This window comes from Orcinus orca, chromosome 14 (genome assembly GCF_937001465.1).
Source record: "Orcinus orca chromosome 14, mOrcOrc1.1, whole genome shotgun sequence".
NCBI classification, from domain to species: domain Eukaryota; kingdom Metazoa; phylum Chordata; class Mammalia; order Artiodactyla; family Delphinidae; genus Orcinus; species Orcinus orca.
This window is the reverse complement of record NC_064572.1, coordinates 60,740,581-60,755,585: the sequence shown is the minus strand read 5'-3', so window position 1 is coordinate 60,755,585 and position 15,005 is coordinate 60,740,581. Positions and strand designations below refer to the sequence as shown.

Genomic DNA, 15,005 nt, shown 5'->3' with positions numbered 1-15,005 from the left:
TCGTTGTGAGGACTGAATGGTGAATTATGTAGAGTCTTAGCCTAGTGCCTGGCACATAGTCAGTGCTAAATAAATGTTAGCTACTATTGTTTGTTTATTATTACTAATAATAATAATGTTGCAAACAGGACAGACAAAATGAACCTACCTGCATGTTAAAGAACAGCCTCCATTGTGACAACCCACCCACACCCCAGGTTTCAGCAGAGTCAGCAAGTCCAGCTGCCCCTTAGAAGCAGAAAGTACAAACAGGGAAGAAACGCAGGGTCCTGTTCAGAGAGGGCCCCCCCCCAGACCCCCACCCAGAGGTGGAGCCATTGTTGCCATGGTCTGGTGGGTTCCTCTCTTGTCCCACAGACCTGAATGTGTGACCCCGGCCATCCTACAGCCTCGGGCAACTTCCATTAGGGTGTCATCCCCAAAGTGTCAGAGTGAGCACTGGGTCAGGAGACAACCTTGGTTCTAAACCTGGCACTATCATCAACCAGCTGTGTGACCTAGGTCAAGTCACTCACCCTCTCTGGGCCTCCATTCTGCCTCACTTAGATGATCTTTAAATGTCCTCCCACATCTGTGCCACATGGTTTTAGCAAAGTATCTGGCACACAGTAAGTGCTCATTAAATGTTATTTATTTTTATAAAAGCCAAGACACAGGGCTTCCCTGGTGGCGCAGTGGTTGAGAGTCCACCTGCCGATGCAGGGGACACAGGTTTGTGCCCCGGTCCGGGAGGATCCCACATGCCGCGGAGCAGCTGGGCCCGTGAGCCATGGCCGCTGAGACTGCGCGTCCGGAGCCTAAGCTAAGACACAACTCTACTAGGTTCCAACACCCACATACTTTTCTTTAGAACTGAGTGACCTGTGTGATCCAACCCCGAACAGATATGAGCTCAAGAAATGGGTATTTATCTAATTAATCCATGACTTGATTTTTTTTTTTTTTTTTGCGGTACACGGGCCTCTCACTGTTGTGGCCTCTCCCATTGGGGAGCGCAGGCTCAGCGGCCATGGCTCACGGGCCCAGCCGCTCTGCAGCATGTGGGATCTTCCCGGACTGGGGCACGAACCCGCGTCCCCTGCATCGGCAGGCGGACTCTCAACCGCTGCACCACCAGGGAAGCCCCGTGATTTTGACCTGGCTTTCAGTCTAACCTGTTCCCCCCACCTAAGGATCCCAGGGCCTCATAAAGCCTCCAGATTAGGGATGCAGAGTGTCTGCCTCCCACTAGACTGCAAGCTCCAAGAAGACAGGGCCCGTCCTGCCCGTGTCAGGGCGCTGCCTCTTCAGGAGCACACTCAGCCCTGCCTCCTCGCCGTGGTCCTGGGGCACAGATCTGGCCTCCCACCACCGTGGGGGAGAGAAGCAGCACAGAGCCTCAAGCTAGGCAAGGCCTTTTATTGGAAAAAGAAATAATAAAGCAAAAGGCCACCACATCGCCTACGCCCAGCCCTCCCACAGGAGACGCACAGGTCAGCCCCAGCCATACGGTGGGCCAGGGTGGGTATAGGGGTAGGGGCTGTGCTGGAGCCCACTGGGCTGTAAGCTCACCCGGGGCATCCTTGGACCGGCACCCACTTAGGCTCAGGGGCTGGGCTGCCCTCTCCAGCTCTCTGGAACTTTCCTACACGCTGCTCCTGCATCCAAAAGAAAACCAGGCCCCTCTTTGGCTCCAGAAAGCTACCTGGCTAGCTGGTCTTTCATATCCACTCTAGCACCTCCTGCCGGCTGAGGCAGGCAGTCTCCTTTGTCCATTTTCAGGCACCAGGATGGGGCTGCTGAGTGTCGGCAGCCAGGGCCTCATTGGCTGGACACCCCTCTTTCCTTTCAAGAAAGGAATTTGCCTTTTCCCCTGCGGGTTAGCAGCTCCTTTGACCTTCCAAAGAAGCCTCACTTACACAGCCTTAGGGAGCCCCGGAGCCTGGGCGGGCTGAATATGCAGTGTCCATGGCCCCGTTGCCTTGTCATGAGGGACTGAGAGGGGGGCACGGAAGGCCCTGGAAGGTTGGCTCCGTTCTCCTAGAACCCCAACTTCGTTTTTGTCAGAATGTACACAGTACAGTCAGAAGGTGGGGAGAACCTTGCAAGTAGGGGAGAGGCCAGGAAGAAGAGCCACCTGGCAGCCCAGGCAAGGGGCAAGGGACATTAGGACATTTATTTACAGGGGGACAGGCTGGACCCACACAGAGAAGCAGCCAGACCGTGGCGCACGAAGATAAGACAGGATGCAGAGAGGGGATCATTGGCCCAGCAGCCAAGGGGAACGTACAAGTGCACTCACATACATGCACACACGCGTGTGTGCACACACACAAGTGCACTCACCATGCACACACCTGCCCTCACACACAGTACACACAGGTGCATTCACGCACATAGTGCACTCACATGTGCACTTACACATGTGCCTACGTGCACACACACTCATTCTCACACACGTGCAGGTTCTAATCTCAGGAAGTTGGCTCCAGTTCTGGCGGTTAAACCCCCAAGGCTACATCTCTCCATGAGGCATTTCTCCAGACCCCCATATAACCTCCCAGAGCCCCAGGCCATGTGCCCCACCACCAGCACCTGGTGGCCTGCGAAGTCGCAGGACTCGGACGCTTCTTGGCAAGGCTAAGATGACCTCCAGGCTCTGGGTGGAGGACAGGGACACCATGAGTCTAGAAGAGGTCAGGAGGGGGCTGAAGAGCTCCCCACTGCAGCGCCCATACGCTGACCACTCCTGTCTCCCCAGACCTTGAATTCGGTGGAGGCAGGGTCACAGACAGGCAGACGCCCCGTGGTGGCATCAGAAAGAGCAGACACTGGGAGACGGCCATGGGGAGCAGGGCCCTGATGGAGGGAGTCCTGGTGGATGCGGGATTTGGGGTGAGGAATCGTGCAGGATGGGAATTCTCTACGTGACAGACCTGGATCCTCTTCTGGGGTGTTGGGAGGGGAGCTGCAGAAGAGAGGGGCTGTCCAAATTGTGTTGTCCTCACCCCAGCCTCCCCCTGGAAAACCTGCCTCTGTGTGACCCAGACCAGCCCTGTCGGGTAAGAGCCAGGTCAGGAAGTGGACCGTCCTGCCAGGGGGCGAGGGGCAGGGGGCGCCGTTGATGGCCCGCAGGCAACACTGGGCGGGTCACCCTCCCTCCTGCCCTGGGCAGCAGGGTGGGCCCAGAGAACGACTCAGAAGCGGGTGCTCTGGTAGCGTAGCCGCCGCAGGTCTGCAGGGCCCTCAGTCCAGTCGTACACCTCCCTGCAAGGACTCTCGGCCAGTCACCGGCCACCCGCCCCGCCGCTGCTGCTGCCGCTGCCACTGCTACTGCCACTGCTGGAGCTGCCACTGCTGCACCGGTCCTCGTAGATGGAGATCTCGATCTGGGGCGGCGTTAAGGAGGGATGCAAGCGGACAGGAACTGGCTGATGGAGGCCAGCAGGGAAGCGGGAGGCAGAGCTGGTGCTGGTTCCCAGACAGGAAGGACTCAGAGGCCCGGGGAGCCAGACCCGAGCCCCTCCTTGCACCTGCGCTCACTCAGCTCAGATGCTCCTGCCCAGAGCCAAGACCAGGAGCTTGCATTCTAGTGCGTCTAATCGCTGTGTCCCAGGCTGGGGATGTGCCCAAGAGGGGGTGGTACTGCACAGGAAGTGTGAGGACTTGGGTGTCCTACGTTCAGATCTCAGCTCACCCATCTCATCTGTAAAGTGGGGATAATAATAGAATCTTGGGGTTACTGCAAGGATTAAATGAAATAAAACAAGTAATGCGCAATGCCTGCACATAGTAAAGTCGCAAAGACGAGAAGAGGCTGGCCCTGGGCTTTGTAAGCATGAGATTCTGGGATTTGCATTTTCTTTACTCTTTTCCTGTCAGTTTTCCAGTAAAAGTTATTTTTAAACAATTCTACCCTCTGCTGCTGACTGGGGGACAGGATGTAGGTACACCTTGACCAGGTGGAGTGAGCAGACCTATAACCCTCTGGAACGCCAGCCTCCCACCGAGACCTCACTTTTCTCATCTGCGAAAGGGCAACAACAGGACCTGCTCATTGAACGGGCTTCAATGAGGGTTACATGCGAGAGCATTGACGAGTGGGCCTGAGCTCAGATCCTGGCTCTGGCGGTCACCAGCTGGGCGGCCCTGAGCCAGGGTCAGCTACAAAGGCAATAAGAAGAGTTAGCCACTTTATAGGGGTCTTATGAGAAGTACATGGATTCATATTTTCACAGCACTTACTATGATATCTGGCATGTATTAAGCACTGATTAAATGCAGCTCAATAAAAGCGAAGCCTAAAATGCACAAACAGCACTAACTTGGGGTGGAGGCAGGGGCCGATGACCAGGGGTGTGGGGAACCCTAGGAACTCCCTGAACAGAGGCCCCAAAGGTGGTCCCATCTCCCAGCAGCCTCACCAGGGGCCCACTGGCCGGCAGCTCTGTGCCCTCGCACGGAACAGCTGGAAAGGATACAACCCTCATCCCACGCTCCACGGGGTCTGTGAGCAGGAGACCTCGGGGGGCAAAGACCTTCTCATTTTGCTCCTGGATGTATCGGGAGATCTTCTTGAGGACCTGCAAGGACAGGGACCGGTTGAGGATGAGGGTGGAGCACAGGAGCCCTGGGGGAAGGGATGCGGGGCTGTGGGGGAAGGAACCACCTTCTCATAGTGGGTCTCCATGCAGAGGAAGATGAAGTAGGCCGTGGCACAGGCCAGGCAGCCCTCGAGGTAGGAGCTGCCCCCAATCTTCTCCGCCTCTGCGTAGAAGCTGTTGAGGGTCTTCACAGTCTCCTCAAAGAGCTGCCGCTCGATCTGGAGGGAGAGAGGGACAGGGAGCCAGGCCCAGGTCAGCCTCCCTGGAGGTGGCAGTGGTGGGCCCGCACCAGCGTTGGGGTTGGCGGCACACAGGGAAGACCGGCGAGGCTGCAGGAGCGCATGGAGCGCCACACAGGGAGTCAGGAGACCTGGGGTCCAGTCCAGACTTGGCCATCAGCTAGCTGTGTGACCTTGGACTGATGACTTAACCACTCTCGCCTCAGTTTCCACATCTGTAAAATGGGAGTAAGAATGACTACTTGACCTCCCTTGGAAACTGAAAATTCCCATGAAATCCAAGATGTGAACATTTTCTGCAGCGGATCAAGCAGGAATTCCAGTGACTGCCACACACACACACACACACACACACACACACACACACACCATTGTGATGGCTGTGAGAGGGCTCAGGACCTGATTAGTAGGGGCTCTCCACGTTTGGAGAGCATGAGACGGATTGGGTAAGACCTCAGGAGTGTCTTCCCAGGAGGAGGCACTTCCTCCCAGTTAAGAGGTCACCCAGGGGACGTCCCTCTTGGTGCAGTGGTTGAGAATCCGCCTGCCAATGCAGGCGACACGGGTTCGAGCCCTGGTCTGGGAAGATCCCACATGCCACGGAGCAACTGAGGCCATGAGCCACAACTACTGAGCCTGCGCTCTAGAACCCGCAAGCCACAACTACTGAGCCCATGTGCCAGAACTACTGAAGCCCTCGCACCTAGAGCCCATGCTCCGCAACAAGAGAAGCCACCACAATGAGAAGCCCGGGCACCACAACGAAGAGTAGCCCCCGCTCGCTGCAACTAGAGAAAGCCCACACGGATCAACAAAGACCCAACGCAGCCAAAAATTAATTAATTAATTACTTAAAAAAGAAAACAACAGGTTACCCAGAACAGGACAGCCCCATGCATTTGGACAACTGAGAAGCTATCCTGCCTGCATCCATGACCGTAATAGCTAATATCCATTAGGCATGTTCTCTGTGCCAGGCACTGTTTATGTATTCCTTCATTTAACCCTCATAACAATCCTATCAGAGAAGTACGACTCCCACCCCCATTTTACAGGGGAAGCCTGACGGAAGCTCTGCTCTGTGGTCCAGACCACCATCATCTCTGACCTCTTTAAGTGGTCTCCCTGCCCCCAGCCCTGCCAAGGGAGACTGTTAAAGTCAGATCATGTCATAACTCTGATCAAGAGCTTCCCAAGTCTCCCCATCTCTCTCCAAGTAAAATCCAAGGAGTCCTTACATGCCTGTGAGGCCCTCCAGGGCCCGGCCCTGCAACTCCTCTGATCCCATCTCCTGTTCTCTTGACTCCAGCCACACCGACTGCCCACTGCTTCCTGAAAATGCCACAGGTCCTTTGGGCCTGTGTCCTCAGCTGCAGTACTTTTCCCCAGACACCCCCTGCCCTGGCTCTTCCCTTACTTCCGCTTAGATCTCGCCTTATCTGACAGCACCCCGTGTCCTCTGCCCAGCTCCCCCTTTGTACTTGACCTTCTCTCTTTTATTTCCAGTATTTGTTACCACCTACATATTTTCTTGTTGCTTTTTAAATTTTTTTGTATCCTCTAATAGAAAATAAGGTCCATGTGTTCACTCCTACATCTCCAGTGCCCAATACATTGGAGGCGCCTAATAAATACTTGCTGAATGCTGCATGAACTTGGCCAAGTTTACACAGCTCTGACCCGAGTCTGTGCCCTTCACCATGCAGCCCTCCACTGGAGCCTGGAGTGGAAGGTCATGCTCCAAACTCAGTAGGTATCAGAGTGTCTCTCATCCCATTTTTTACATTCTTTAAGCACCCCCTCACCCCCACAGGACCAGAACTGCCCATCACATAAGATTAGGGACCTCCCATTCCTGTCTAGAACAAAAGCTCTCCCCCCAAATAGTCAGAAGCTTTGGGGTTCCCAGCCACTACTTCTATAAAGATCTGGAGTGAACATATAAAGAAAATTATGTCCATCCTGTCTGGGACCCAAGCCCTGCTGCTGTATCTCAGGGATCACCCCCGCACCAAAGGACAGGCATGCTAAGATGAGGAGATCTACATGGCTCCCCAAAAGTTGTTTAGGGGTCAGATCAGCAAAGGCCACCCCTGCCCCACCCTCCCAAACTCATTCAAATCTGCCTGGGCTGCTGAATGAAAGGTCATGGTCCTTCTTCTGCCCTCCCCCAACCCCAGGCCAGTTCTAAGGGGGCCTGGGGTGAGGGCTACATACACCCAGGACCAGGAGCAAAACTCAGCAGAAGAAGCTGATGCCTTGCAAGGGGCCAGTGGTCCATGAAACAACCAAGTAGCTGAGTTGGAGCGGGAGGCTGTGGGCAGAGCCCTTGCTTGACGGCCTCTGATGCCACCAGCAGACCCTGTGATGGCGTGTCAGGCTCTCCCCTCCGTCCGAGGTGGGGAGAAGGAGGGAAAAGCACCCTCCAGCCCTTCCTCCAGGTCTCTAAGCTTTCCCTGCCAAGACTCTGATCACCCAGGCACCCAGTTTTATCTATACCCACTAAGGAAACAGGAGTCCTGTGAAAAAGCAGAGTCGGACGCCAAGGCCCTTTCGGCCCTCAGTCAGTCACTTCCTCTTCCTGGCCCTGAGTTTCCTCTCTTAAATGAGAGGATGAACTAATGCAATGCTTCCCAAACATTTATGCACATATGAATAACTTCAGGATCTGGTTAAAATGCAAATTCTGAGTCAGTAGATCCAGGGTGGAGCCTGAGATTCTGTGTTTCCAGGGCACGTTGACGTTGCCTGTTTTGGTTCAAGGGCTTAGCTGTTCTCGATTGTGGTACACACTAAAATCACCTGAGCAGCTTTTGAAACATAGGCATACTCAGGTCTCGCCTCCAGGAGATTCTGATTCAAATGGTCTGAGAAGCGAGAGGGTGGTTCCAAGCAGCAAAGACTACCACCGTCCTATTCTACCCAAGCTGACGCCCTGCCAGGTTTTCTCAAAAGCTCCCAGGTGATTCTAACGGGCAGCCCAGCATGAGAATCACTGTACTAGGAGACCAGAGATTCTCAAAGTGGGATCTGTGAATCACCCAGTTCCACAGCACCTGGGGATTCCTCATTAAAAATTAAGATACTCAGCCCCGGACGCACAGTGGAACCACCCAGGGAAATTTAAAGCAATGCTGATGCCTGGGCCCCAGTCCCAGACACTCTGATTTAATTGATCCTGGGTGTGGGCTGGGCATTGGGATTTTTTTAAGCTCCCCAGGAAATTCTAATGTGCAGCTGGGGTTAAGAAGTGTTTCTAAAAAGAGATTCCTGAACCCAGTCCTGCAACTGAGTCAGCATCTCTGATGACAGCTAGTATCATCCAATAAGCAAATTCCAATAAGACCCAGGAATTTGCATTTGTTTGACAAGCTCTCTAGGTGATTCTCTGAAATCTGAGAGCCACTGAACTAGAAAATCTCTGAGGTGTTTCAGCTCTAACTTTCTAGAAGGTGACAGCAAGACAGTGTTAAGGACATTATTTAGTTCTTCCACCTGAAGTGGCTGAGCAAGTTGTTTCCTATACTACTTTTTTCTTGGAAAAATATACGTATTCTAATAAGCCCCTCAGTTCCATCATAGTCTATGATCCAACTTTAGCAAAAGACATCCTTACCCGGCTGTCCAGCTCTGGGGGGAATTTGGTCTGGAACTGACAGATGGTCCCATCGCTGTAGTCTCTCTGGATAAAGACCTTGGTGGCCAGCGAGGCACTTCGCCGGAGCTCCTGCAGATTGTGGACCTGGGGAGACGTTCAGGAGACACGCACTCAAGGTGATCATCCTTCTAGGTTTGTCCAAGACTGAGGGGTTTACTGGGGTGTGGGCCTTTCATTGCTAAAGTCAGGAAAGTTCCCAGCAAAGCAGGACAACTTGTCTACCCCACAAATGTTCAAGGAAGGTTGCGGGAAGCAGGCTTGTTGAGTTTACTCCAGAAGATGCCTCTAGCTATCCCAGAAAGATCTAGAAAAAGCCTGAAGCAGAGCCAAAGCTGAGCCAAAGCGAGAGGTTCTGGAACCACCAACAGAGCCAGGAACAAACTTTAACGAGAGGAAAACACTTCCTGGTGGCTAGCCCAGATCCTCTCTCTCTCTCTCTCTCTCTCTCTCTCTCTCTCTCTCTCTTTCTTTCTCTCTCTCTGTCTCTCTCTCTCTCTCTCTCTCACACACACACACACACACACATGCATGGTGGGGTCTTTCACTCTTTCATTCATTCAGCAAGTATCAAATGTTCACAGCTTGTCAGGCTGTGGCTTGGGGACCCCAGCACTGGACAAGACTGATGCCTCGGACCCATCCCGCCTAGTAGAGCTGACAGGGTTGGGGGAGGGGAGCTTGTGGGGCAAAGGAAGATGGGATGCGCCCATGAACTCAGAGGGAGATGGGTTCAGGCCAGGTTATGGCTTAAGTCAGAGACACCACAGATTGTTTCCACGTCCAGCACGTCTCATCACAGGAAAGAAGGGGCCCACATACATCCAAATGTCCCAGAGAAGATTGTGGATAAAGTGGGCTGAGGCCAGAAAATGAAGAAATCTCCTGCCCTTGTAGGAAGGAGTGGGGTGACTTCTGTCCCTTGTCCACACCTGCAAACTTGACATTGACACAGGCTCTAGCATTTCAGAGAAGTGGGCTCAATTCCACAGAAGAACTGGGCCTCTTTCTTCCACTTCCAGCCTCCATCACCCGCATTTGAGACAAGCTTCCCACCGGGTGAAATATTCCAGACGTTGGAACCACGTGGAGCCCAAGCGCCAAAGGCAGAGTGAACACAGCCAGTTCATCCTGTGTAATTAAGGTGAATCCGTTCAGTCACTCAGCTTTCATTTATTGAGTCCCTACTATTGCCAGGCTCTGGGGATGCTGAGCAAAAGGCAGTCTGTGAGCTCCAGGGAGGAAGACAAGTAAATACACAATGAATCAGACTGATAAATGCTGCGGAGAAGTAGCATCTCCCCCAGAAACGCTTACTCAGAAAAGGCTCCCTGAAGTCTGTGTGGAGTCATAAAGGAGCTACCAGCGGTGGGGGGTGGGCGGGGAGGGGGGTGAGGGAGGGAAGAAAAGGCAACCCAGAGGGAGGAGCTTGTGCAAAGTTAACGGAGACAACAGAGAACAAGGTCTACTCCAATGACTGGAGGCAGATTTCAGCAAGACTGAGGTTGGTTTGCAGAGCAGATAAGAGCAGTAGATGATGAGAGTGTAGAGAAGGCAAGGGTTAGATCACAAAGAGCTTGACAAGTTCCTACTGGAGCGGAGGGTTTACGATAGAAGATACTTAAATTGCTTAAGAGCTGGGGGAAGAATAAGAGAGAAAGGTTTTCAGTGTGGTAGTAGGATCAGATGATAGATCAAGGTAGATCAAGGTCCTGGGATGGTGCTAACAAGACTTTCCTGAATCCCAGTGAATTTTGCTCTGTGTAAGAGTGTGATCCTAAAGTACTGTAATTGGATGAAATACCGTATAAGGGCTCCTATAGTCCTTGATTCCCCTAATCAAGGTTTTAATTGAAGGAGTCCCCTTGACATTTAGTAGGAGCCTATGATAACTTTGAAAAATAAAAAATGCTTTGGTAATATAAAAATGTTATTCATTAGTGTGTCTGCTCTGTCTGGTTAAGGTTTCATACAGTTGTATTTTCAAAGGAAAAGGAAGGGGCTGTGACCTTCCTCCGACCTTCTAAACCAACCTACATGAGCCTGTCAATCTTGAGGATGGACTGCCCTAGCCCCAGAAAGATCATTCTGGTAGCTTCGTGAGTGGTGCCTGGGAAGTGGGCATGACTGGGGTAGGGGGCCAGGTGGAGGGATGACTATCTTTGTAGTAGTCCAGGGGAAAATTAAAGTGGGTCTAACTTAAGAAAAGTAATGGTGAGAATGGAAAGAAAAGGAAAGAACAGTGCTTCAGCCATTCTGAAATGGGCTCAGCTTCTTCCCCTCCAATACCCTCCTTTGTCTGTGACTGATGCACACACACTGTGTGCTACGTCTCTAGTGACTGCCTAGCTGTTGACTACAGCCACTTCTTCCTCTTGGTCACACAGCTAGATTAATTCCCAGCCTCCCTTTCAGTTAGGTGTGGCCATATGACTGAATGGAATGCGAATGGAAGTGATGAATGTCATGTACAGGCTTCGCTCATAAAGACCACCACTCCTCTGTGATTTTTCTCCCCTCCCACAGAAACCAAGAGAGCCATGAAGACAGTGGAACCACAAAATGAAGAGAGCCTGGGTCCCTGGATCACTGCCTAGAGGAGAGCCACCTACTGATCAGGAATGCCGGGCTGGGACTTTACTGAGCAGGAAATAAACCTCTATTTTATTACACCATTAAGATTTTAGGGGGCTACCTTACAGAGTACAGTCCCATTTCCTTTTGGCTTTTATCAATGTGTTCTCAAGTAGCCAGAGTGGGAGGGGTCAACACGCTTTCCAAACCCAACAATATTCTGAGCCTTAGAACACTGTCCTGGCTCTGGATGACTAGGGATCTTCTTCCCTCCCTGGAGAGTGTCTGTGGGGTCTCGAGGAGGTGCTAGAGGATGGTATCAGGCACACTTTGTATGCCAGAGCCCTAGTTTCCCAGATCTACTTAGAGCACACAGACTCTAAGACTGTAACGCATCTGTAGTTAGTAGGATCTAAGACAAGGCAGGGTCTCCTGCCTCTTACTTCTCATCTTCCTCAGCCCTCCCCTCTCTCCCATCACCATCCCCCAGCTGCTGGCAGCTGAGTCAGGACAGGACCAAGAGGCCCTGCATGAGGAAGAAAGAGAAAATCAGTGGTGAGATCTGCTGACACCAATTTTTGAACTGCATGGCAGGGAAAAGGAGGCTGCCAGGAGAGTGGGCATCCCAGGTCTCACATTTGGGGTCTGTACACTTGGCAGAGGCGGGGAGCAGCGAGCACTGGAGGGCAGATGAGCACCCCCAGGCAGGTTGGACCAAGACAAACAGGAGGTCCCATCTGGCCCACATCTCCAGGCTCGTTAAAAACCAGTGAATGCCAGAGGATGTGTTTGAGACTCAACTCAAGAATCACAAGGTTCAGCTGATGAGCCGACACCATCCTCCCTGGCTGGGGAGTGGAGGGGGAGTGAGGATCCTGAGTCACAGGCAGCCGAGCCGGGCTCAGGATGGAAACCCAGGCGCAGGGCCTCCTCCTCAGGCTGCACCAGAGCCCCAGCCCAGAGCATTGTCTGCTGCTTGTTAATTTCATGCCTCAGAGATCAAACCTCCAATGCCTTTCTTGGCTAACGCTACTTGGGTGCATTTAAAAATCTCTGAGGGGCCAAACTCCACCACTTGGACAAGCCCCTCCCAGCCAAGCATTTCCCAGTTGTCCTTGGCCATCTGGACTGGTTTCCAGGGCAGACCCTGCTCCCATGACACACATTCGCAGAGGTTTGTCACGCAGGAAATGGGCTCATTACAGTTTTCCAAATGAGGTCAGTGTATGGCTCAGGAGGCTTCATCCCTCCTCTGAGGTCCTCACACACACCCCTCCCCGAATGCTAACTCCTAAACAGAAATTAGGGAGTAGAAAATATCCAGTTTCCATGCCTTCCATCCAGGAATATCCAATCTTTCTCAATTCTCTCCCTCTGTCTCTTCTTCCCCCCCTCTCTCCCCTCTCCTCCTCTCAAAACACTTTCTGCTGGAGCTGAGGACCTCCCGTTCAAAATCCTAAGAGAATGGCCACAGGAGCTTGGCATGAGGTTTTACTTCTCCCAACAGGTTTTTCCTGGTAATCTTAACACAGTCCTAACAGTAAAAACAGCCTGGGGAAAATGACTCGCTCTGCAGCCCAGATAATGTGAACGTCCTGTGCCTTGGCAGAGCTAAGGCTTCCTCCCTCTGTGCTGCCATCAGAGTCCACCCAAGGCCAAATTGGGAAATGGGCAATATTTGTCCTCAGCCCCTCAACCCTGTGGGCACTCCTCCATCCCTCTGCCCTCAAGCTGAACCAGCCAGGCCAGTCAGGGTACCTGCGTCCCCATACTCCAGCCCTTCCAGAACTCCTTTGCATCCTTCCCCCATCAAAGTCTTATGTCAGGACCCCTAGTCCTCTACTCTCTACTGGGCAACACAGTTGGCTAATTGGATACACCTGGATGCAGCAAACAAAGCACTGGCCAGGGAGGCAGAAGACTCAAGTTCTAGTCCTGGCCCTGCCACTTTTTAGCCATATTTCCTTGGATAAGTCTCAGCACTCCGGTTGCATCATCTGTAAAATGGGATAATGATGCCTTCCTTGGCTCCTTCACAGGGATTAGGCAAGCTTCTGAGCCTCAGTTGTCTCATCTGTTAATTGGGGATAATGACACTATCCTCGCCTACTTCACAGGGTTGCTCTAAGGCTCAAAGGAGATCACTCATGTGATAGTGCTTTGTATACAGGAAAATGCTATATTCACGGAAGCATTACGAGCAGAGCTAACGGCAGGCTAACAGCAGCCTCCAGGAAACACTGCCTCGACCTAGAGATGTAAGCCTGCTGGTTAGAATCTGTGAACCACAGCAGACCTGAGAGGGAGATTTGCCGGGACAAATGGGCCTCATCACAGATGTGGCCACCTTTTCTGCCCACACTGCTGGCCCAACTGTCCCCACGTGGCTGAAGTCTCCCCTTCCTGTCCAACACCAGCAGCCTCTCTGCTGCAGTCTGCCAGCCCTGTCTGGAACATGACCAGCTCCTTGGCCATTTCTCCTTTGTTCTTCCTCCTCTTCTCAGTATCTCTGGCACTTTCTGAGCACTCTGCCTTCCTCCACCCTAGAAACCAAGCTCCACGGGTCTGCGCAGGGCTTGTCCCCTCACAGGGTCCTGAGGGACGAGCTCTCCTAGCTAACCCTGTGCCTTGTCAGAAAGCCGAGTGATGCCAAGCAACTGCACCTCGTTCTGTGGTGGCGACGACAGCAGAATAACAACAGTAACACTTGGTACTGATGTCACGCTGCTCAGCAGGGTGCCCAGAGGCACTGCATAGGATCATTCAAAAGCCCTTGCTGTCCCCCTGGCTTGTGTTCCAGCTGGGTTGGAAATGGGGAAACACCACAAAAAAAGTCAACATTAGAACTGGGGAAATCTGGTGTCCTGGGTTCCACTCCAAAATTCAAAGAAGAAACTTTCAGCTCTGCTGCTGACACGCTGTGTGAGTGTTAAATAGGTCCTCCCCTTCATGTATTAGCTTTACCACTTATGAAGTGGGAATATTAAGAGCTCCATTTCCCTTGTGAAGTGAGGGGGTAGAGGAGGTAATTCCTGATCTCTTAAGCAATGCACATAGATCCTGCCCTCAGTCAATAGGTCCCTGGTTCAGCTTCCAAGTCCCTTGAAGGTGGCACAGGTATAGGCACACCCTGAAGAAGGCAGCTCCTCCCATCGGACACAGGGGAGATGCGGTCTTCTGGTACAGCAAACTCAGAAGCGGTGAAGAAGCAGGAAAGGCTAATATGCAAAATTGAACTGGCGCAGGCAGCTCATTAAAACCAACCACTTGGGGCTTTGACCTGAGGATTCTTTGTCCCCTCCTGTCCCCCTGCCCCCGGGGAGGAAATGCAGATGTGAAGGCAGGTCTGTCATCTCTTAGCCAGGCTTTTGGGCTCAGAAGCTGGATGGCTGCACCGTGTAGCAACAGCAGCCAGCCGCCTTCTCTCCCCTAAAACTGGCTCAGGCTCGTCTCCAAGCCTCTAGGGAAGTGGTTTCAGGACTTTCAGTCCATGGGAAGGGGAAACCCCAGCTGAGGCCCCGGGAGCAAACCTGGCACTAGTGCCAACAAGTGGTGCGGACAGCTTCGGGACTCCGATGGGGAAGATTGACACGCCAGGGGTGAAATGAGCTCCAGTGAGGAGCCCCTCTCTTCCCCCCGGCCACTTCGCCCCTCCCCCACGCCTTCCCTCCGGACCCGATCCGGGAAACCACCCCATCCCATCCTACCCCACCCTCCTCTTCCTTCCCCGCCCCTTGCTGGGATCTCTTCCCACAGCAGCCGGGCACTGCCTGCGGGCCGGTGCTCGCTCCCTACCTCAGTGGCCATGTTCCGGGGGCGCTGACAGCTCCGAGCAGCTGCGGGGCCCGTCGAGGGGGGTTGTCCGCCGTGCTGACTCGGGGAGCAGGTGGGCTGGCGGCAAAGAGACGGGGCCCGGGGCGCTGTCCACGGTGCTGATGCGGACGCCGCAGACCC

General features: G+C 53.1%; 2 protein-coding genes across 4 annotated transcripts in view; one reads left to right on the top strand and one right to left on the bottom strand.

Moving 5' to 3' along the window:
* The window catches only part of CRTAC1 (cartilage acidic protein 1), a 155,597-nt gene extending 144,467 nt beyond the window's left edge, over nt 1-11,130 (top strand). Inside the window, exon 14 of one of the 2 annotated variants that reach the window (XM_049697451.1) lies at nt 11,004-11,130. In XM_049697451.1, coding sequence (XP_049553408.1) covers nt 11,004-11,021 — 18 coding nt within the window. In that variant the 3' untranslated portion in view covers nt 11,022-11,130. The remainder of the gene's footprint in view (nt 1-11,003) is intronic. The other variant, XM_049697449.1, reaches the window with a different exon arrangement.
* Nucleotides 1,384-14,979, bottom strand: GOLGA7B (golgin A7 family member B). 2 transcript variants are annotated; one of them, XM_004268428.3, is made up of 5 exons: nt 14,847-14,979; nt 8,439-8,564; nt 4,649-4,801; nt 4,461-4,562; nt 1,384-3,368 (listed from the first exon to the last, which is right to left on the bottom strand). In XM_004268428.3, exons 1-5 carry the CDS (start codon nt 14,856-14,858, stop codon nt 3,267-3,269), a joined length of 495 nt encoding a protein of 164 aa, XP_004268476.1. In that variant the 5' UTR covers nt 14,859-14,979; the 3' UTR covers nt 1,384-3,266. The 2 variants fall into 2 exon arrangements, with proteins under 2 accessions (XP_004268476.1, XP_033281625.1); XM_033425734.2 differs by lacking the exon at nt 1,384-3,368 and adding an exon at nt 3,377-3,685 and having other exon boundaries at nt 4,404-4,562.
* Between the last annotated feature and the right edge of the window lie 26 nt (nt 14,980-15,005).